Source organism: Lactuca virosa, chromosome 3, assembly GCF_052849685.1.
Source record: "Lactuca virosa cultivar CGN04683 chromosome 3, Lactuca_virosa_CGN04683_v6, whole genome shotgun sequence".
Taxonomy (NCBI): domain Eukaryota; kingdom Viridiplantae; phylum Streptophyta; class Magnoliopsida; order Asterales; family Asteraceae; genus Lactuca; species Lactuca virosa.
The window spans coordinates 76,811,557-76,835,111 of NC_136428.1; the positions used below are offsets into that span (position 1 = coordinate 76,811,557).

The 23,555-nt window shown below is 34.3% G+C and overlaps 1 protein-coding gene across 1 annotated transcript; it reads left to right on the top strand.

Moving 5' to 3' along the window:
* Positions 1–18,544: 18,544 nt before the first annotated feature.
* LOC145166022 (Endoplasmic reticulum vesicle transporter protein) lies at positions 18,545–23,233 on the top strand. Its single transcript, XM_079084946.1, has 12 exons — positions 18,545–18,667; positions 18,963–19,086; positions 19,499–19,581; positions 19,689–19,764; positions 19,857–19,924; positions 21,603–21,687; positions 21,785–21,894; positions 21,970–22,053; positions 22,166–22,312; positions 22,400–22,508; positions 22,628–22,747; positions 22,977–23,233. The coding sequence occupies exons 2-12, from the start codon at positions 18,999–19,001 to the stop codon at positions 23,048–23,050; spliced, it is 1,044 nt and encodes a 347-aa protein (XP_078941072.1). The 5' UTR covers positions 18,545–18,667; positions 18,963–18,998; the 3' UTR covers positions 23,051–23,233.
* The last annotated feature ends 322 nt before the right edge of the window (positions 23,234–23,555 follow it).

The window sequence follows — 23,555 nt, forward strand, 5'->3', positions numbered from 1 at the left end:
AATTATTTAATCCCTAAGGATTATGATTAAATTTTAATTGTTTTTTAATTGTTTAATTGAAGATAATTATTTAATCCACAAGGATTATGATTAAATTTGAATTATTGAAGATAATTATTTAACCCCTAAAGATTCAGATTAAATTTGAATTGCTTGATTAATTATTTAATTGAAAATAATTATTTATTCCGTAAGGATAAAGATTAAATATGAATTATTTAATTAACTGTTTGATTGAAGATAATTATTTAATCCCTAATGATTTAAATTTGAATTATTTTAAATCTTTAATGATTTATTTTAAGGATAATTGGTAAATCATTAATTATTTAAAATTAATTAATTATTAAAAGTTTAATTTGAAAATTAATTTTAAACCATTGTATTTTGAAAAGTTTTAAAATACACCTTATACTATATATGTAACATTCATAAAATTCTTAAAAATTTTAAACTTTTAATTATACCCAAAAACCCATCATTTTTTTTTACAAATTGTTTTCAAAATAAGTTCAACATCAGAGAAACCCCAAAATCGTGAAACAAAACATGAGGATGTGCACGATCACGCATTCGCCTTCCTGCGATCCTCTGAAGTATCTGAAACATAATCCAAAACTATAAGCCCAAAGCTTAGTATTTTCCCCCAAAATACCAATACATAGCAAACATCACAAATATAATAACAACATGCAATGAGTCCACAACTAACAAGCTGGATTACCCCTGAGCCCACATCATAAGTCTGGCTTGCCCCATAGGCCCACAGCTTATGTCTGGCTTGCTCCCCCGCCTGATCAGTCCTCGGAATGAATACCACTAAGCCCTCAGTACGAGTATGGCATGCCCTTCCCGGCCCTCAGCTCGTATCTGGAATGCTCATGAGCCCTCAGTATGACTCTGTCATGCCCTCCCCGGCCCTCAACTCATATCTGGTATGCTCCAGGGTTTGTTGGCTACAACACGAAGCAGTACAACCTCAACCCAACTGTAACGCCCCATTTCTGGTATGTGATTTAATTAAAGTAATTTTCATTTCTTAAAGGGGGTACTCGACGAGTCTATAGCCCGACTCGTCGAGTAGAGATGGTTTTTTCACGCAGTTTAAGTTGGCAACTCGACGAGTCCATATCCTCGGACTCGGCGAGTCTGTCTGTCTGGATGAAGCCCTAATTTCAAGGGTTTGCACCCTATTTAAACGTCATTATAGCCTCCCACCCCAGCCTCCAGCACCTTTAGAGCATTTCCCCTGTAAAACCTAGCCCCCATTGTTGAGCTTGAGTGTGTTTGTGCTAGTTTGGAAGCTTTGGAAGAGAAGGAAGGAAAGAAGGTCCATAGAAGAGAAAGGAGATCCAAGAGTTAGCTTCCATTTGTTTCTCATTCAGGTAATAAAGTTATTACCTTGTGTATTCCTCCACTAAACCCTCTTTTATGCTTGTTATGTCTCTTTTGGAGCCTTTTATGATTCAAAACTTCAGATATGGACTCTCCTTTGGATGGAAACCTTAGATTTGGACGTTATTGAACTCCAGGAGCTCATTATAGCAACCTTTATGCAATCTTGGCCTTGTTCCAAACCCTTAGAGCCTAGTATTTGATGATTTTGGGTATTTTAGCCTTATACTCTTGTGCATGCACGTAAAGTTGGAAACTTTACGTGTAAAACCAGTCCTAGAAGCTCAAATCTATGATTTGGAAGCACTGAAATCGATTGGAATCGACTGTATAGTAATAGCATGCTTGGGACTCGGCGAGTTGTTCTTCAACTCGGCGAGTTGTTCTTCAGACTCGACGAGTTGTTCATTCGACTCGGCGAGCCACAGACTGGACGTGTTCATATCATGAAGGAGAACTCGACGAGTTGTTCATACAACTCGGCGAGTCGGATGAAGTTAGACTCGATGTTAGTATCGAAGTAGAACTCATCGAGTCCTTGCCAAACTCGACGAGTAGAAGCGAGTAAAGGCTAGAATGGATGATAGGGACTCGACGAGTTGGCGGCCCAACTCAGCGAGTCCGGTCAACTGGAAGTTGACTTTGACCAGGAAGTTGACTTTGACCAAGGGTAAAATAGTCATTTTATCCTGAGATTAGTTATCAGTATTTGATTTAGTGTTTATGGGATTTGTAGCCGGGGAGTTTCGGAGCAGCAGTCAGACAGTCTCAGATTTAGCACCTCAGCAGCCAGCGTTACGAGGTGAGTTTCCTTCCAGTAGGAACGGGTCTACGGCCACAATGCCGACCCGTTTAGTTAGCAGTAGTTCCGGACTTCGGTCTGATGCAGTAGTTTAGTGTGCTTGATGTCTTTGTGATTCGAGCATGTCTTTGTGTTATGTGTTCCGGACTTCGGTCCGATGCAGTATGTAGTGTATGTGTTTATGGCAGCAGTTATGATTATACTATGCTATGTTCAGTCAGTTCCGGACTTCGGTCCGATGCAGAGGGCAAGGCCCTGGTTAGTTCCGGACTTCGGTCCGATGCAGTTTCCGGACTTCGGTCCGATGCAGAGGGCAAGGCCCTGGTTAGTTCCGGACTTCGGTCCGATGCAGTTTTCGGACTTCGGTCCGATGCAGAGGGAAAGGCCCTGGTTAGTTCCGGACTTCGGTCCGATGCAGTTTCCGGACTTCGGTCCAATGCAGAGGGTAAGGCCCTGGTTAGTTCCGGACTTCGGTCTGATGCAGATTCCGGACTTCGGTCCGAAGCAGTGGGCAAGGCCCAGTAGTTGCTTTATATGTTATTGTATGGTATGTGGTAGTTTGGGGGAGCTCACTAAGCTTTGTGCTTACAGTTTCAGTTTTTGGTTTCAGGTACTTCCGCTAGTAAGGGGAAGAGCTCGGGATGATGGCATCGCACACACCACAGCTTCAGTTTATCCTGGGAGTTTTATTCAGATATCTTGTTATGATTGATACAGTTTTGTTTTGACACAGTCCTATGACTTTTGAGTACTCATTCCATGGTTCTTATAATATATGACATTGGATGATGTGATTTTTAGTAATATTAAAACAAAATTTTTTGGGTTGTATTTTTGGGATGTTTCACCAACCCACACCATATGTCGACATATAACAAATAATATCATATACAGATAAACAAACAGTATCACAGGTAGTCCTACCGATCTACCAAACTAACATATCAAAACTAGCATGCATATCTATTCCATACTCAACATATCAACAATATCAGGTTATCAAACCAATGGGCTGGCCTTGGTGCCTTCGACCCGAAAGTATAGTGAGGAAGACTCACCTCACAAAGTCGAACCACACTGAAAACCTCCGGTTGCCGGCTCACGAAAAATCCCGAACTTTAGATGATTGAGAAGGAAGCCAAACTCCCAGATCCAACCTTGCTTCAAGCTTCCAAGCTTCTTGATGCACTTCCCTTTCCTTTAAGTCACCAAGAACACACCAAAAAGCACACACTTGATCTCACAAAACACTCTTCAAATATTAGGGTTTGCAAAAGACGTTCCAAGGGAGTGGAGGCTAAAAGTTAGAAAGGAAATGAGCCAACATGTTGCTTAAATACCCTTCAAACCCTAAAACTTAGGGTTTCCCTCTGACGTGAGTAAGTCCGACGTACGTGAGTGTACGCCCTGGGTACTAGGGTGCGCCCTAGTACGCTCAACGTACACACATGTACGCTCAACGTACTCCTCCAGCTCAATTTACCAAAATGCCACTAGGGCTTCCAGGCAAAATTATTGGACTTATGGATTAAATTGACTTGTAATACAAACCAATGGATGAAATAGGGAATACCTGAAACCCGGGATGTTACAATATATGATTAAAAGTTTAATATACTATATGTATAAGACAAGTAAGTCAAATCGCTAGTACGCCTCATTCACGAAGCCATACTATAAGGGGATATAAGGAAACGACATATAAAATGACCGTCACTGGGTGTTCACTCTCACCCACCGCTCCCTTGTATGGTGGAGGGTCGTTAGTCGAACGGATTTGATAGGACATAATCTCTTAAAAATATAATGCTAGCAAAGTACTAGGATCTTTTATATAAATCACAACTCTAGTTACTTTAAGAAAAATGTGAAATTGTATGATAATCCATGAAAACGCACATCACTCTTTCAAAAAGTTTCGAATTTGATTACAACATCCCTCTTCAATGGTCGAATCGAAAATATGGATCATAGCCTTAATTTAATTATGGGTTAATATTTAAGGATTAAAATCAACTAACTTGAATTCTCTCTTCTCCCAATTTTAGATCAAGATAATAATGGTCTTCCTCGTTCTTATGGAAATGGTTTTCCTCAATCTTCTGGAGATGATCTTCCACTTTCAAGCCAAGGTGAAAATATTTTTCCTTCCTTAGGAAATGGTGGAACTAGACATCATCTATCTTCAACTCTTCCACCTCCTACTCCTGTGACTTTCCCAATGTCACGAGTTGAAAGATATGAAACAACTCAAGCCCTTTTGGCATGTAAACATGAAGATAGAAATTTTGTGTGTGCGCACGTTTTGAAAATGAAGTCGTATATTGACAAATTGGATAGGATGGGTGTCGTATTTCCAAGGGAGCAAGCCATTTATTTGGTTCTTCTTTCTCTTCCTGAGTCATATGGTCAGTTCGTTAATAAATTTTGTATGATGAATCTTGACGTGACCCTTACTGATCTAACCCAAATGTTGATGGTTGCCGAGGCAGAACTGCTTAAGAACACATCTGAAAAAGAGATGCTTATATGGTATGATTCCAAGGTTTCCATGGACATTGGCAATAGTGACATTGGTGATCTAGAAAATATCTCTCTTCCCAATGGAAAGGGGTCCTCTAAGGTCAAACTGTTTGATCTTATGGTTAAGAAAAAGGCTTGTTATAGGATCATTCCATGTGTTAAACCCAAAGAGTCCATTTGTTTCTACTGCCAATTGAAGGGACATTGGTTGCGAAGCTGCCTAAAGTACCTGAAGTATCTCAGAGATGGTAAAGTCAATTCATATGACTCTACTTGTCACACCCCCAAACCGGAACGGCGGAAACGTTCGGGGGAGGAGGACGTCATGTAAGTATCACAACACATGCATTATAGTAATCAAAGTACAGCCAACCATTGCATTAATAGGTATAAGTTTTACATAGGTATTTTAAACATTTCAAATTAAAACTTCAAAGTAGATACAGAAGACAACAGGAGTCGCAATACGGTACTAAGCAGTCTTCTCGAAAGCTTCGGGGGTGTACCTGTCTACTAGAGCCCTGAGAATACAAGTAAGTTTTGAAAGAGTATCAGCATAAAGCTGGTGAGTTCATAAGCATTTTGTTTTAGGAAGACGGTTCTCGGTTTCTTTGAAAAGTGCGATATCTTTCCCAGAAAAACCTTATACTATCTGGTGTAATAAATGTATAAACCTTAAGTAAAATATTCTTTTGATATCTGTTGGAAGTGTTCCTCAAGAAAATCTCATATTTTCTTATGAAAAGCATGATTAAACCCATTTCTTCTATGACTTCTTGGTTTATACTAGTCACGCATAAACCAAGGAGTTATGGAGGAAATATGAATATTCGGTAGTTGATTAATAAACCATCTGTTTATAAAATACTGATGTTTACCCTGCGAAATCCTATATTTCCCTTATGTGAAAGTTATGGAATTACCCGTTCTAAATTGGAAAGTACAAGTATCTACCATACTTATCTCGGTTAAGCATTATTCCTTTTGAAAACCCTGGTTACTCCCAGTGATGTATATTAGTCTTATTACATAAACTAAACTAATTAAAGAGTGAAAACCTGTAAACCAAATATTAGCTTATACTTATTGTGAGTCGTATAACCATGCTTGATATGACCTACAGACGTTTACAACGTTCTTCAAGTGTTGGTTAAATGACATTTGTCACCCCAGGCATACCTGCCTAACTGTAGCTAGCAGTTCAGGTGTGGGATTGTCAATCCCGAATAGATCTATTCACAAATCTCACGCTCTCCCTCCAGGAGACTCTGGTTATACTAGGATAGGATTTAATTCGGTACACCTAAGGGTACAGTTTTGAAGTAGAGTCTCACAATATTGTACAATCTAGTTTAGATGAGATTGAATTAACGACTTTACGAGTAACAATACAGGAAAACCCTTTTTGTTATTAACATGAATCCTTATAAAATAATATCATTTATTTCATGATTCATAAGTTCATTTCCTTAGTTTTGAAAACTGCTTTTGCAAGGTTAGTATCTTAACACTTTTTGTAAAACTGATATCTATATCCGATGTATATTATTAATGGAAATATATTAAACAAAATAATATATTTGAACACAAGATTGCTTGTGCTTTTACTTGTATTCCCCTCCTGAAAACATTAAAAAAACTCGGAAAATGTAGGGGTATGAACTCACCTCGAGTGAATGGTTTGAATGAAAGATCAGTATGAGATGATGAGTGTCTAATGAAGCCTCGAACACAATTAGATCCTATTTAACATGTAATAATACATATAGGAGTCAAATTAGGGTATTTCACTACTAGACACGATAGGAAACCACTCTAGGGACTTGGAAACACTTGAACTAAGTGTTAAAACCATACATGATTGAGTGAGGAAGGTGTACGGCCACCCTATAGGTGTGTACGACCATGGGTGTGCGGCCCATGAGTGTACGGCCGTACACTCATGAAAAGGTATGCTTTTGAGTTGTTTCCAAGGCTCTAACTAGCATCCATGAGGTGTTCTAGGCCCCATGCATAGATAGAATGCAAGTTTGTGGCCTAAAATGATCATTAAAGTGGGTTTGCGGCCCTAAGGGGTGTGTGCGGTCGTACAAAGGGGTGTGCGGCCGTACACCCTTCATGTTTATGCCCAATTTGACGACTTTAAGGTGAAACAAGGCTAGGGCCATGTCCAACTAGAAAATAGGGGTCAAAACCTCACTTTGGAGAGCCCTTAAGGAGTGTACGGCCACCCTTATGTAGGTGTGCGGCCGTACTCCAAATGGTGAAGAACATGATGATTCAAGGCTTAGATCAAGAGGTCCTTCAAGTATAATAAGCTAGGTGATGGAAAACTCACGTTTTTTAGGCGTTGGAAGGGTTCACGGTTGATGAAACTCGAGAAAGAAGGAGTAGTGTGCAGCCAAGAGAAGAAAGGAATGAAGGAAAGGGGTCTACTCATATATATAGGGGTGGGTGACCCACCACCTTGAGTGTGCTGCCATGGGGTGGGGTGTGCGGCTGCACACCCATGTGTAGGACCGTACACTCCTCCTAAGAGAGTGTATGGCCCAATTTTGCTACTTTATGACTTGGTAACTCATCCCTAATTTCAACCTTGGTTGTACTTGAGCTTAGAACACTTAAACGAACCCTTAAACAGTGCTAAAAGGCCACAGAAACGAGTTTAACATTGATTGGTTTGACCAGATGTACAAGATAGAAGTTTCGGGTTGTCACACTACTTTAGGTACATCCATTATATAACTCCATTGCTTTATAATTTCTTATTCTTAGACTCTTAATACCAAATGTTATGATCACATTTTGATGGTATTGCAGGATCTAAAAGGAAGAAGGAAGCTTAAGTGAAGTGATCTAAATCTGATCGTGGGAAATGCACTTTGGTCACATGGTTCGATGGTCAGAATTTGGAGCTATTACTAGGGAGTTAGGATAATTTAATAAGATTGCTATTACTCTTCAGAAATGTCTACAAATATAGTTTTTCATTTCATGCATTGTAAGGATAAGTTCCAATTTTCTTTTTAGCAATAAAATGAAGTTTTTGTTTATGAAGTTGCCTTATTTCTTTGCAATGACATTTATGAAAGTTTTGGTTATGTTTCTTATAATAGTAATGTTAATAGTGGATATGGATTCTTCTAGAACGTGCTTGAGGCATTGTCATTTTTTGACCAAGTGAAAATGAATCTTATCACCAAGTTTCAATTGGACAGAAACTTGGAGTCATACAATTTGAACTCAATGATGCATGAGAATCCTGTTCATTGGAAAATTATGACTAATTTTTTGTTCACATGTTTATGTGATGCAGGTAAAGGACTAATGGATCTAGTATATGTTGAAATGGACTCTTCAGATCCACCACAAGGGATGATAACTCTATGCGTCATGATTTACAGACGCTTCAGTAAATATGTTTCTATTTAAAAGATTAAGCGGAATTCTAATACTTTTGAAAAGTTCAATGAGTAGCAGAACGAATACAAGAATATATAATGCAAAAAGATAAAAGATTATCTAATCTGAAAAGAAAGGAGAATACTTTAGTATCATGTTTTATGATCGTCTTAGTAATTGTGGAATTCTATCACAATTAATCCACCAAGAACATCTTAGTGCAATTGTATGACTAGGAAGAGGAATCGAACATTGTCATAAATGGTTCGATCATAAGATGAGTCATACTTTATTCCCAACCAAAGTTTTAGAGCCATGCTCTAGTAACTATGAATCATTTCATGAAACTCATTTCAAAACTAAAAAGGATAACAACACCTCTTAATATGTGGAGTAATAATATTTTCTTACTCTAGCACATTTGGAATTGGAATTGTGATGTTTTCGTTGATTGAGAAACAAAAGATAAACTGAGACCTATTATATGAAGTGTTTTCTCGTAAAAAATCCACACGAACGTTTGAATATTTGTTTTAGCTCGTCAAGGAATGTTTCTTGAGAGAAAAACTAATATGTCACGAAGTCAGTGGGAGTCGAATTGATCTTGAGAGTTTCAAGAGTAAACCGACAATGATCCTTTTAGTTATCACTAGCACGCGACCTGAGGTTGATAACCTGTTGTGTTTTATTGACATATTCTAATTTCTGTGTACTTCCAATTGAGTTGGCAACGCCTATGAGTTATATGCTCTTCATTTAACTTCAAAAGGCTAAGTACGTTGGTCGGTCAAAGTACATTGATCAATATGGGTGAGCTGCTAACAACATGGAAGAACTGGTGGGCTTTTTGAGCTGCCATAAAGCAAGAAATTCAGATTAAGCGAAGTTCAGTCCATAAAGGAGAACTAAATGTGATTTTGGTTTGTTCTAAACCTTGTCTTATGACTACAGGTTGGAAATGATATATCCACATGGATGAGAACGTATGCACCTTTAATCTAAGTAGCAAAAGGTTTCGCTCTAATTCATGAAAATGGTTATGAGGAAACAGTTTCATTGGTAGATTTTAAAAGGTATGATAAAGATCAATATGAATATTGGTTGTATTAATTACATTCTCAAATTTACAATATGATTACGACATCCCTCTTCATATTTCGAATTGTGAGGAATGGCAATGAATTGTTTAGACTTCCAGGAGATATGTTTATCACATCTTGAAAGAGGTTGAACACATACACTATCCGGATAAAGTGTATAAACTTAAGAAGCCTAATTAGAGGCTTGACGAAGCATAGCAAAATAGGAATCTGTACTTCCATGAGAAAGTCAAAAGGTATTGATTTCTAGAAGTCCAGTTGATTTATGAGTACATGTCAAAGCTAGTGGGAGCATAATTGTTGTGTCTGGTATTGCATGTTGACAATACTATTGATAGGGAACACTGTCACTAATTTGCAAGTTGCAAAAGTTGGGAATTGTTACACTATAATGGACATAAGGGAGAGGACATTCATACTTCATTTTAAATCTAAAGGTTTAGATTGAATAGTTTAATAGACTTAGTCAGGCATACCATGTTGAAATGTTTCGACATTGGGTATTCAATATATGGAAATATTATAGCAAGGAATTGAATAGATATTGGATCCTTGTAGTAATGAGTCGAGTCCCATATGCTTCAGATATATGATCGATTACATATGCTATAATATTTGATTTTTCAAAATGCTTTTAGCATTGTGTGAAAAGGATTAGAATTGCGTATGACTGAAGTTGTCAAACAACTGTCAATAACGTTCTAAGGTTTTACCGAAGAATTGGTTGCTTGTGGACAATTGGAAGTATGATATTGTTTGGAAAGGACCATACTGACACGTTTTGGATTGAGACGATTCTTGGTTAGAGTATATGGTCATATGGGAATATGGAAATGTTTCCATAATGGGAGATGTTTTCAAAATCTACATGTAAGTTGAAAACTTTAATGCAAAGAAGTGTTCACGGAGTGTACCTTGAATTTAAGACTTCATATACATGGAATTGTTCTAAGTAACAAGTTCCAGTGGAACATTCTGTAATGTCGAAGGCTCGATCTCTGTGACTTAAGAACCTTGACATCATAGAAATACAATGCATGTAAAGATGAAATTTCGCTACATCTTAAATGGTGATAAGAATTTGGAATCTTGAATTGAGTGTCATTGGAAGTAACGTCCAGTCGATTTGTTCATAAAGGAAGGACCATCGAGATGCATAGTATGCATGTTCATGACATGACATGACTGATGTTATCTAATTCAAGTGGTTAGTTGATTACTTGAAACATTATACAATGAATAAATTCATAATTTTTGTGGTGATTAAATGGGTATGATACCATAGTTAATTAATTTATTATTGTGTTTCACTTTGCATGTTTTACTTCCCTGAATAATTTTGATATTATTTAAAATTCAACAGTCGTTCATACTTTTGGAAGTAAGTAGTGAATTAAGATTGTCATGAGTTGATTGTTGATTCTCGATTGAGGTTAAGACATTGCAATTAGAATTGCTACAATATTCATGAGTACTTTAAAAATAAAGATTTTAAGTATTGGATAAACCCATGCTTATAGATTACTTCATGGATTAGATCACAAGTAATTCTAAGATGACAAAATCTTCTATTCTTAAAATAGCGATATATAGTTCATAGTTTACAGATCAGTTGCGCATTGGTTTGCTCAAACGCATCTCGTAACTGGATGTTATAAAGGGTTATTCCATGTGTGATTTGATACGTAAATTGTATGATTATATAGTCAATGTAATTTGTTCCTTTTTCCTAAATAAGGAAAAGCGATATCCGTGGTCCCCGTTGATTTGAGTTGATCTATGAAAAACCAGGCGTCTCGTCCGGACTAAATTGATGTGTTCGATTTTGTAGTCTAAGTTGATCATAAATCGGGAAATCGGGAAACATAACAAATGAACATGAGGTTGATCATTTAATATATGAATCAGTTCATACGATATCTTGTAGAACGAAGGAATAACTGATCACTTATCTAGGTACAATCTGACCCATTTAGTTTCTTTGCATCACATGTATTGATACGAAAGTATTTGATGTTTGGAAATAATGAGAGATTCGAGGAAATGTAGGCCATTAGATATTGTAAAGCCAGTAATGATTACGTTTATGCTTATGTTTCTTGTATCAGTTATGACATCCCAAGTTTTAATAATCAATGAAAAACATTTCTTCGGAAATACTTTTTACGGGACAAATTCCGATATACAAAGAATACTATGTTTTTAAAATAATCATAAATAAAAGGTCTTTTATGGCCGAAAAAATTGGGTATGTCATACGTACACCGTGAAGAACATGGGAAAACGATGGAGGAGACATCGAGCTCGAAATCAATTTGAAGTGGAAATCCAAGAGGATTAAAAAAATAGTCTACTTTTACTTAATGTAAAACCTCTTAACTTGTTGGTGATTCTTGCTTAATAGTTGAATTCAATGAAGGGTTATATACCTTATTAAGTTATATGAACTTGAATAATGAAGTTCCTGGTGACTTATAACAAGTGGATGCTAATTACTTGCTTACTTGTTTTAAATTTCTAAGTAGAAGCTTAAAATCTTTGGTATGGTGAAATTGAAGAAGATGACGATGAACCTTAAACATGGAATGTTATGATTAAGTGAAATTGAGTTCATAATTTAATCAATTAAGTCATGTAGATTACTTAGTCGCGAGACCCATTCGACAAATGGTGATGTGATGTGGCAATATCTTGAACTCATACTAACATCTCGGGCAATCCCAAGATCTTGTATTTAGACAATATCTTGGACTATCATCATGTTTTGTAATATCTTATGCATGGACTATAAGCTTTCCTAGAAAGAAATGTTGGATTAAGGTGTCTAATCCAATAACTAAATTAGTATATTCTTGAATTAGAAGCAAAGTCATTTTTGGGTTGCCCTCAAAACTAGTATTTGGATAGAATGACTTTAGGAGGAAGAGGCTGATTTGTTAATTTATTATATGATTAATAAATTAATTAGAAATTGAAATAAATGATTTGTTAGTATATTATGAGATTAATATATTAATTTGAAATATTATTATTTAGTTAATAATTAATCAAAAATTAATTGAAATTACTTTTGGGATTAATTAGATCAATTAAAAGTGTAAGGACTAAAGTTGTAGCTGTTCCATAGTTGAACAAGAAGGTATTCCAGAAACTTCCAACCCCTTAAACGAAATTAAGGAGGGTTTTTAGGGTTTTTGGGATATTACTTATGAATAATTAGGAAGCTAGATAATTCCGGATTTGAAAATTATTTTATTTCAAATTATGGTTTCTAGTGTTTTCCTATCAGCTATAAATAGGGTCCTTTGACATCATATTTTCGTACACCACATAAACACATACAAGAGCCGAAAATTTGATCTAGCCTACTTTTTCCTCAAGTCTTCATGCTACTAGGGTTTTGGGTACAAGCAATTAGAGGCATCTATTCATTTGGTGCTAGCTTTCCAAGATTTAGAAAAAGGATTCTACTTTGATTATTTGCAATAATAATAGAAAAGGTATGTAACCCTAATTTGATGTGAATTTCGATTTCATAGCCTATCTCCTAGGTTTTTTTATATTCATAGTTAGTTGCTATCAATAGAGAAAACATAGATCATTTCTAGGTTGCATGTTGACTTTAGGGTTTAAGTGTTTTTCTGCAACATGTAATTTTTTTATAACCTAGAAAACCCATCAAGAAATAGACCATGTCAAAAGCACATGGCCAAAACCTTGTGAACGTTGAATACTATCGAGAAAACTGGGTCAAGCATGGATCAAGGAAGATCCCTAAAACATCAGAATATTTGTTATTGTCACTATATATAAAAGCCTAGTGAACATCATTCACACACACACACACTCTGATCTTTACTCTTACTCTCATTTTCTCGATACTCGAGCACTTTTACACCTACACCAAGATCAGCTAGCATCTGTAATTTTATTTCAATTAATATAAGTTCTAAGGAAAGTGATTTTATCACCTCCCAAAGTTTTGTGTCGGAGATCCAATAAGATTAAGGGATTTCCTCATATATCATTGTGTTATTACATTTACATTTACCCATTTATTGTTATTTGATCGATTATAACACTTTCTTTTATTTACTTGATCGTTAATCTGATTCCTTTCTCAAAACTGTTAAGATATTCAGTGATATCTTGGTAAATTTTTGAACATCTTGAGGTTTTTTAAACGAATTCATTTGTTTAACAACTTAAACACTATTTTTGTCCCAAATCTTTCAAATACACTCATTTGCATTATAAAGTAAAGCATTTAAATAACAGTTCGGTAAATATCACTATTTTCTTCCCATGATCTTGGGCACGACCAAGATCTCCAACACATTTCAAGATCTTAAACACTTTTGTTTTACATAACTTATTTTAAACATCACACCACACTTACTAATTTGGTTACAAAATTAGGTTATCAGTTTTAACAAACACAATGTATAAGTGACTTGTGAACTGAGTGATGACATTCAATTGGTGAAATGAGGATTTAAAGTGAAAGTGAGCTTATGTCTTAATGGATTAAGGTATATGGATAAAGAATTCAAGAAACTTAATAGTTTTTCTATATGATTGAGTATTACGTACTTGATGAAAATATCGAGTCAAACATATAATTGAGTTATATCTTGAGTTATGATAATTAAACAATTATATGTTATTTTGATAGTTGTGGGAGTGTCAGAAGCAGAAACGAAGACGGATTTCAAGAGTTGGAGGCTAACACACACAAAACATTTCAAGGCGAGTAACCATATTTTCTTTTTAGATGATTGATATCTAGATAAGTATTGGTTATTATGTTATAGGAAGAGTATATTACATGAATTATTGTTATTTAATGTTGTATGAATTAATTACCTGGTGTAGCTGATATTATAGCAGGGTATTGTTATATGAGTTAATAAGTTAGTTATATTTAGACAAGTGTTGAGTATGACTAAACATATATAGTTGAATATAATTGTTAATGTTATAGCTGAGATTTGTGATTTTTTATAATCAACAACTATAGTTGAATATAATTGTCATAGTCGTTTATAACAAAAAGCCGAGATTGAGTATTATTGAACAATTATAGTTGTACATAAATGATATAGTTGAGTATTGTTGAATAGTTATAGTTGATAATAAATGATAAAGTTATCTATACTTGAGAACCATATATATTTGAGTAAGATGAATAGTTATATCCGAATATAACTGACTTAGTTGAGTATTTGATGTGGAAACTGAAGAGCTGAATATACGCGTTAAATTATTGTAGATTTCTATTGTATGTTGGTATTACTGAGTAATGTAGTAAGCCAATATAATTATTTTATTTTCGTGTAGTGTAGAGAGCTAGTGTATCTGATAAGTTATAGTTATTTATAATTACCGATTATGATACACCACATAACGAGAACCTTGTAGTGACACTTTACAAGTATGGTGAGTCACATAACGAGTACATTGTAGCAATACCCGACAAGTATGTCAAATCACATAACAAGTACTTTGTGATAATAATCAGTAACTATGATGACTTGCATAACGAATACCTTTTGGTGTTATCTAATAAGTATGATGGGCCACATAACGAGTACCTTGTGGCAAGCTGATATGGTAACTCGAGTAGTTGTAAACCCATCACTGAGAACTTTTAGTGTACATCATAGCTTGAGTAGTTATGAACTTGTCGATTGGTGAACGGTTGCATGGTAATACTGTATATGAGCATACTTAGAGTTACTGAAAGACATCCGAAGATTTTAATTGTGTTTGCGTTGAATTGTTCATATAATCAATTTTGTGATTATTATGTGTATTGTCGTTAGGATTACTAACCAAGCTCTTGTAGCTTACCCTTTTTATTTGTTGTGTTTCTTTCAGGTTTAGGTAGACTAAAAAAAAGTATGGATATTAGTAGTTGAGAGATGGTAATGTCTGAATCATATCATTGTATTATTTTATACAATTGAGTAAAGATGAACAATTATATTCGAATATAACCAACTTAGTTGAATATTTGATGTGGAAACTGAAGAGTTGAATATACGTGTTAAATTATTGTAGATTTCTATTGTATCTTGGTATTACTGAGTAATGTAGTAATACGACATAACTATTTTATTTCCGTGTAGTGTAGAGAGCTAGTGTATCTAATGAGTTATAGTTATTTATAATTACCGATTATGATAAACCACATAACGAGAACCTTGTGGCGACACTTTACAAGTATGGTGAGTCACATAACGAGTACATTGTGGCAATACCCGACGAGCATGTCGAATCACATAACAAGTACTTTGTGATAATAATCAGTAAGTATGATGACCCATATAACAAATACCTTTTGGTGTTATCTAATGAGTATGATGGGCCACATAACGAGTACCTTGTGGCTAGCTGATATGGTAACTCGAGTAGCTGTAAACCCATTATCGAGAACTATTAGTGTACATCGTAACTTGAGTAGTTATAAACTTGTCGATTGGTGAACGTTTGCGTGGTAATATTGCATATGAGCATATTTAGAGTTACTGAAAGACATCCGAAGATTTTAATTGAGTTTGCGCTGAATTGTTAATATATTCAATTTTGTGATTATTATGTGTATTGTTGTTAGGGTTACTCACTGAGCTCTAGTAGCTTGCCCTTTTTATTTGTTGTGTGTATTTCAGATTTAGGTAGACTCAATAAAAGTGTGGATATTAGTAGCTGAGAGATGGTAACGTCTGAATCATATCATTGTATTATTTTATATTATATATGATCCTTTTGATAACTGTTTTTATCTAACTTGTTAACACGAATGTACATCATGTTGTTTTTATAAATTAAAATTGAAATCTTTTGGGTGTACTTCGTGTTAAAAGTCGGGTTACGATTGAAAAATCTATATGCCCAAAAATCATTATATAATGATTTTTACTAATGACATATGATCCTATAGGGTCACACCTTATAGCAAGTTATCACTTATTGATTGTTTATTAAAATTTGATTACTAATAAATATTATCAACACTTATATTTAATTGGAAAATTATTATTTATGGAAATAATATTTTATAGAGAGAAAACAACTAGCAAATCATAAAGTATGAGTTTATATGTTGTGTACATCTTTTTATACCTATTGAAGTCCATTTATATAAAGTTGGTTTATTTATATAAAATATACACATGCTTAATAAAAGATGGATAAAATACAAAAAATCTTTGACTTATTTCTAGTCAAAATCGAACCCATGCCTTGATGGGATAAGGTTGCTTGTTGTCTTTCCTTCTTACTAACCCATGTTTGTCATATGTCCCATGCTTTCATTTAATGCAAGTAAGGTGCAACATATCTAAGAGTTAGTATATAAATGAATGCATTGCTAGTTTATTTGGCTAATCTTTTCTTCATTTTATCTCTATGGAAGTCATTTATTTCATTGTCCCTTCCATATCCTCTCTCTCTTGCCTGGTGTAATGTAGACTTGGGTGTTTAATGCGCTTCTCCTTTAAGACTTATTTGATATAAGTTCTTTAAGGCTTAAGAAGTATATAATACAAGTGAAGACTAACATCTTGAAGTGATTTTCCTTGCTTGGTGGATACTTGTAGAGAAGCTCTACTTTGAGTTTTTTGCCTTACTTCATCAACTTCCAATCTCCCAAAAGAATCAAAGTCTTCAAAGGTTGTAGTTCTTTCTCATTCTATAGCTGTTTTAATATTTCTATGATTGCAAAATGATATTTGGTGGGTATAAAATAGTTTTATTATTATTCAAGTTTTAATGTTTTCGTTGCTAATCTTTTAGTTTTTTATAGACTATTTTTGAATAAAACCCAACAACAATTCATTGGACTACTATTTTGTCAAAAGTTTATTTTTTCCCATTTTTGCCATTTTTGTATGACGAAATCGCATATGGTACATGCTTTAGTAAAAAAATCGATGAGCTAATTTTGTTACCAAATTAGTAAGTGTGGTGTGATGTTTTGAATGACTTGTTAAATTGTAAGGTGCTTAAGATCATCGTCGTGCCCAAGATTTTGGGAATAAAACAGTAATGTTAAAAGTGAATTTAAAAATGTTAAAAATGTTAATTTAATCCAAGATACAAGTGCGTGTATATTTAGAAGTTGAGACTAAAATAGTGTTAAAGTTGTAGATTTGTAGAATAAAATGACAATTCTTAAGATATTCAAATGGGGTCAGATTCCACATAGTATTTCGAAATTGTAATTGTGAAAATAGTTGTGTGTAAGTAAACAAGTGATTAAGAGAGTGTGTGTCAACATTAAAGTTAATCAAACAACTTTTAGCAAATAAAATAAATGCGATAATACAAAGATATACGAGAATAACCCTTAATCCTTTAGGATATTCAACACAAAACCTCGGGAGGTGACAATGCCACATTGTCATAGAACTTTAATTAAATAAAAATGAGTTGCAAGTGCTAGTTGATCGTACAATAAGTGTAATTGTGCTCAAGAGTGTTTAGAGAGAAGATGAGGGTGAAAATGTATGTGCCCCGTGAGGAGTGATCAACTAGTCTTTATATACAATGTGAGTAGAACAAACTATCCTAAAATATTGGGATATTCCTTGATCTTTGTTTGACCCGGATTTTAAGGTAGACTTCAACTTTTACTCATGTTTGACCACGTGTCATTTGACTTGGTCTATACCTTTTTAGACAAGTTTTCATTCATGCATTAAGAAAAACAAGAAATACAACGACAGTTCCAAGATATTGGCTATTTCAAGATCTTAGGTTACCCAAAATGTTAACGTAAGTTCAAGATATTGATAATAATGAACAAAAGTAAAAATTCTACCCACAACAATGTATGCCATCTGTGATTTTTTCTCCAAAATCTTCTTAGGGATTTCCTCCCATTAAATGAGATTGTACAAGAGTTTAATGCATAACCTAATGCATTAGACACATGCACAATCTCACTTAAGGATCCAAAATCTCAGTTAAGATTTTGGAGAGGAAATCGCAGATGACAGATGTGACTTTGTATGCAAAAAATGGAAAAAAAAATATCAAATTTTAACGAAATTGCAGCATATTAAGCGTAATTACAGCCTACGGATTTTACATGCTATTATGACATTTTTTTTAGTTTTTTTTTTAGATATTTCTTGGCAAATAATTTAAAAAATAGACTAAATTTGTTTATTTCTCCAAAATATATCACTGTACTTGATTAGAAGAAAAAGCAAAGTAGAATGCTATCTAACAATTGCCCAATTGACATGAAACCCGGCCAATCATCACTCGAACCCGACCCATGGCCCATTGCTGTTGGACTTTGTAATTGTATCGATAGCCATGGACGGCCTCTCGCAAAATCATCGTCTTCTTCGGATTTGTCACCGGTCAAATCCTCCGGTCTTAGTTTGTGCGCGTTTCTTCGTACGGTCTCTTCCCCTCCTCTTTGTCCTTTCAGGTCAGCGTATATTCCTTCTTTTCCAGACTCTTGGATTTGTTGTTAGTACGAAATTATTGTGTTTACAACCGAATCAGATAGATTCGTACTAAATTTTGATATATTGTGATCACGGGATTCGTAAATTTGTTGTCGAATTTGAAAATTTAGGCTTGCGTTGACAGAACCCTTTATACGTGTGATTGATCCATTGTGTTAGGTTTTAACTACTTTGAGCTGTATAATTTGATTGACTGGTGATCGTTTTCAAATCAGTTTTAAAGCAAGATTGTTTGATTTGCTATGAAAATCACAGGTGTTTGCGAAAGTTTGTTAAAAGAATCAAAACATCATGGGTGTGAAACAAGTATTAAAGAACCTTGATGCGTTTCCGCGTGCAGAAGAGCATTTATTGCAGAAAACACAATCTGGTGCTGTTGGTAAGTTTTTTCTACACTAATTAAAGTTCCCTTGATCTTTATAAGAACATGTCTAAGTGAGTGTGGTTTCACTTGGATGGCTACCATGTTAGATTGAAGAAAAGATGAACAAATTCTTACAGTTATGAGATAAGTTAACCAGAAAAAGAATATGCCTGACCAAGAAGCAACTGGAAAGTTTTTTTTTTTTTTCAAATTTTCTTGGATTTTACTGCCCACCTGAACCATAATAGCATCTACACAAGTTACTTAAATAGCCAAATAGGATCATAAGGAAATCCCTCCATGCTACTACAATCATACAATGTAGAAACATCTGAAGTTTTTATATTTTTGGTATTTTAATCAATTCAATCGTTTGCATCAGTATTTGAAATCTCACTTTCTCTCTTCCCCTCTTTTGTTTGTCTAGTTTCCATTGCAGGTTTGTTCATAATGGCAACATTATTCTTGCATGAGCTGACATATTACATATCTACATATACAGTTCATGAGGTTTGTTCTTTCACCATAATCTTTCCGCCCTGATGTTCATGAATTTATATTTATCAGATCATTGCTTCATAGGGGTTATATCTTGTAAAAAATTATTATGTTGGCAGATGGCTGTTGACCTGAAACGTGGAGAAACACTACCAATCCATATAAATATGTCATTCCCTTCTTTACCCTGTCAAGGTTAGCAATTTTTAGTCAATATTTCTCCCCTGTTTTGTTCACGCTGTTAGCATCCTTTTTCCTCTGTGATTCACATTTTGTATTTTTGTCAGTTTTGAGTGTAGATGCCATTGATATGTCTGGAAAACATGAAGTGGATTTAGATACAAATATATGGAAGGTATGGTTGTTCTGTTGTTAAATAACATGTTCTTTATGTAGATGCACAACGTATTTTATTTTTGCGAACATGCAACACCTTAAACTTTAACTTTATTGAGATTATCTAAATAGTCATTTCTTTATTCAATTGTTGAATTTCAGAACTGCATTAAATGTCATATGCTAGAAGAAGGTTTTTATTTGCAAAGTGACTCGCTAAATATTGGATTTTATGCTGTAATAGGACTAGATAGAGTCATCTGTTCCACAAGCTTCAGGTTATAGTAGGAATTTTAGTTGCCACCGTGAGGGATTAACAACTTTATCCAAAGTACACAAAAACTTAAAATGATTATATTGGGATACATCATGAAATATTTGCAATTTCATTCAATTAAACTATGAATACTCTCTTAGTTGCAGAAGATAAGACCCTCAACACTCATGCTTCAGTTGTTTTGTGCATTTTCCTCCATTTTACATCTTTATCGTGTAGCTCCATCTTCATAATCACAATATAAAATAATACCCACAAAATGAAAATGGAGAATAGAAGACAATGAACACCAAAATGAATGGTGCCTTAAATGTCAAGATGTCTTTTGTTCTCTGGTAAAACCTTCTGTTAAGAAACACATATTAAGGATAACTTTCATCATCTAAATTGCTTTAAATCCCTTACTTCATTATACATAGATAGCCAAAGTGGGTTTACATCAACAGTAGGAATTTACCTGTTTGGAAAATTATGTGGGTTTCTTGTCAAGTTGGAATGACTAATACCTATTATTTGGTTTGAAGGTGATAAGCCCCAATTTAGCCTTGATTGCTTTTAGTTGATTTGCTTTATTAGAGTTAATTGATTGTCTGTTTTGGGTCAGGGGTAGTTTGGTCTTTTTGGGTTTTTTTTTTATCTGTTATTGGTTATGTGGGAGCACTAACCTTGTCCCAGGTCTGTTTTTGGGACCACTTCCCTGATTCTTGTTTAGTATTTATCCCCCCTGTAGGATTTTGTTTAGGTAGCTAAGAATTATGAATTGAAGATTGTTCTTCTTGGAGAGCCCCTTTCCTCTCGAATGAATGGGAATACTATCTTATTGTTAGCTTCATTTTATGCTCTTACTGAGTGTTGTTTGAATTAGTGGTCTGGTTCAGTTTACTGTTTATCCATGGGCATATCAGAAGGAGTTTTATGCTCATGGATTCTGATAGTATTTAATCATTTTTTTCTAAAATAGAATAACACACAACTATAGAACCTTAACATCTATATGTCTAGTGTTCTTCCCAAGCAATTATACACTTACTTAGCCGGATACTTATCAAGTCATCTATCATAAACTAGCCCACTTGTTTGTTGTGACAGAATAGCTGGACCAAAGTCAAAAGAAACCTTGTATTTTGATGCAAACAAGAGTGATCAAATATTTTTGATGATAGGAAAATTGGAAATCCACAAATCCTGCTCTGCTTGATTGCTGAAAAAAGTTAAATTATCTGAAACAGAGGAAACATGGACAATGGAATTAAAATAATAATAATACAAACATTCATCTTTTTACTTCCAACATAAACATCTTGTGTGATTTATTCTGCATACCCTTTGCTAATTTAAGATAAAATTTGTTACATTTTATCTCGCTTACTGTATGTAATTGATGCATTATGATTGTTTTAACGGGTTAGAGTTACTGCAGCTTCGATTGAATAAAGAAGGGATGATTATCGGGACAGAGTATCTATCGGATCTAGTAGAAAAGGGACATACGACACATAATCATGGTAACCATCTTTGAATATTTCATATATAGCAGTTGCATGTTTAAAGTTTAAACTATTTATTATCAGTATCATGGCTCTTATGTATTAGTTTGATTAGGAAATGAAACGCATCATCATGAAAAACCTCATCTGGATAGATTCGATGATGAGGCCGAAAATATGATCAAAAAGGTCAAGCAAGCAATTCATGATGGAGAAGGATGCCGGGTAAAGTTTTGTAACATTTATTTATATTAGATAATAGAAAAATATTGCTCATAATATTCTCTTTAACTGAATTAGGTTTATGGGACGTTGGATGTTCAAAGAGTTGCTGGAAACTTCCATATTTCAGTTCATGGTTTGAACATTTTTGTAGCACAGATGGTAAATAAAACATGAGTACAGCACAGGACATGTGTGTCTATTTTATAACAACTACACACATATTACTATTAATCTAAAATTCTGATTTGTTATTGATCGCTCATTTCTGCAGATCTTTGAAGGAGCTAGCCATGTGAATGTGAGCCATGTGATTCATGATTTGTCTTTTGGGCCAAAATATCCAGGGCTTCATAATCCCCTTGATGAGACTCATAGAATACTCCCTGGTGCTAGTGGAACTTTTAAATATTACATAAAGGTTATAAAGTTTATTTTATTTTATGTCACAGCTTTATCTTCTTACGGTATCATAATATGTTGTGTTTTTTATTTTATGGTAATGTAGATTGTTCCAACCGAGTATAAATACATATCAAAAGAAGTCTTGCCTACCAATCAGTTCTCTGTTACCGAGTACTTCTCTCCAATGAATGAATATGATAGGACATGGCCAGGTTTGTTTTCTTTTGTGAAATCAAATGGATTGTTAGTGCTTATTATTATTTTGTATTATAATGACAATCTTGTTTATATATGAGATGTTAAAATGAGTTTGTTTGATGTGATTCTTCAGCTGTTTACTTTTTATATGATCTTTCTCCAATTACGGTTACCATCAAAGAAGAAAGACGCAGTTTTCTACATTTCATTACTCGTTTATGTGCAGTCCTTGGTGGCACATTTGCTTTAACAGGTTTCTTTTAACTCTTTCTTTAACTGGTTTGTTTTAACACCAAGGTAAATAAATAGGCTATAGAGTTTTTAAGATTAGTACATAGAAACCTATCAGTAACATAGAGCTTTTGGTAAATTTCATGTAGTTATCTCAACTTCAGTTATCATTCTACTTGACACTTTGTATAAAAGCTAAAAAAATACTCGTAAATTGCCTATATTTATAACCTTGGTATCATCTTTGACAGGAATGCTTGATCGATGGATGTATAGATTGTTGGAGGCAGTGACAAAACCACAAGCCAGACGTTCAATGCGGTAAAAAAAATATGAAGCAAGTGGTATATCACATCACATCACATATAATGTGTTTGTCATTTTGCTTTTTATCATATTTAGAACTTGGTATCCTTTTGTCAACCCATATTTTTGTTGGTAATTGTATTATTTAACTACAGTTAATTGGTTTTTAACCATAGTAACATTTTTTATTTGTGGTTGGTTATACTCATGGTCTTCGATGTTACAGTAGGGAATTAACCAGAGTTACTTGGCCGCAAAAACATATTAGGTTAGATTGGTTTGGATGGATGTTTGACATTAATTATTTTGTAATGAATGTATTAAACATGATTAGAAAATAAGTTATTAAAATAAGAGATGACCACTAAAATGACCAAAAGGAAGGTTAGGAACCCAGAATATGACAATCTTTTACACATTTATCATAAAATCATCATTCCTTTTTCAAAAAATAATTTTGCGAAATTACTTTGCTGCATTATTTTATGACTTTTATATTTTGCCAATTTTTGATTCATATGTTG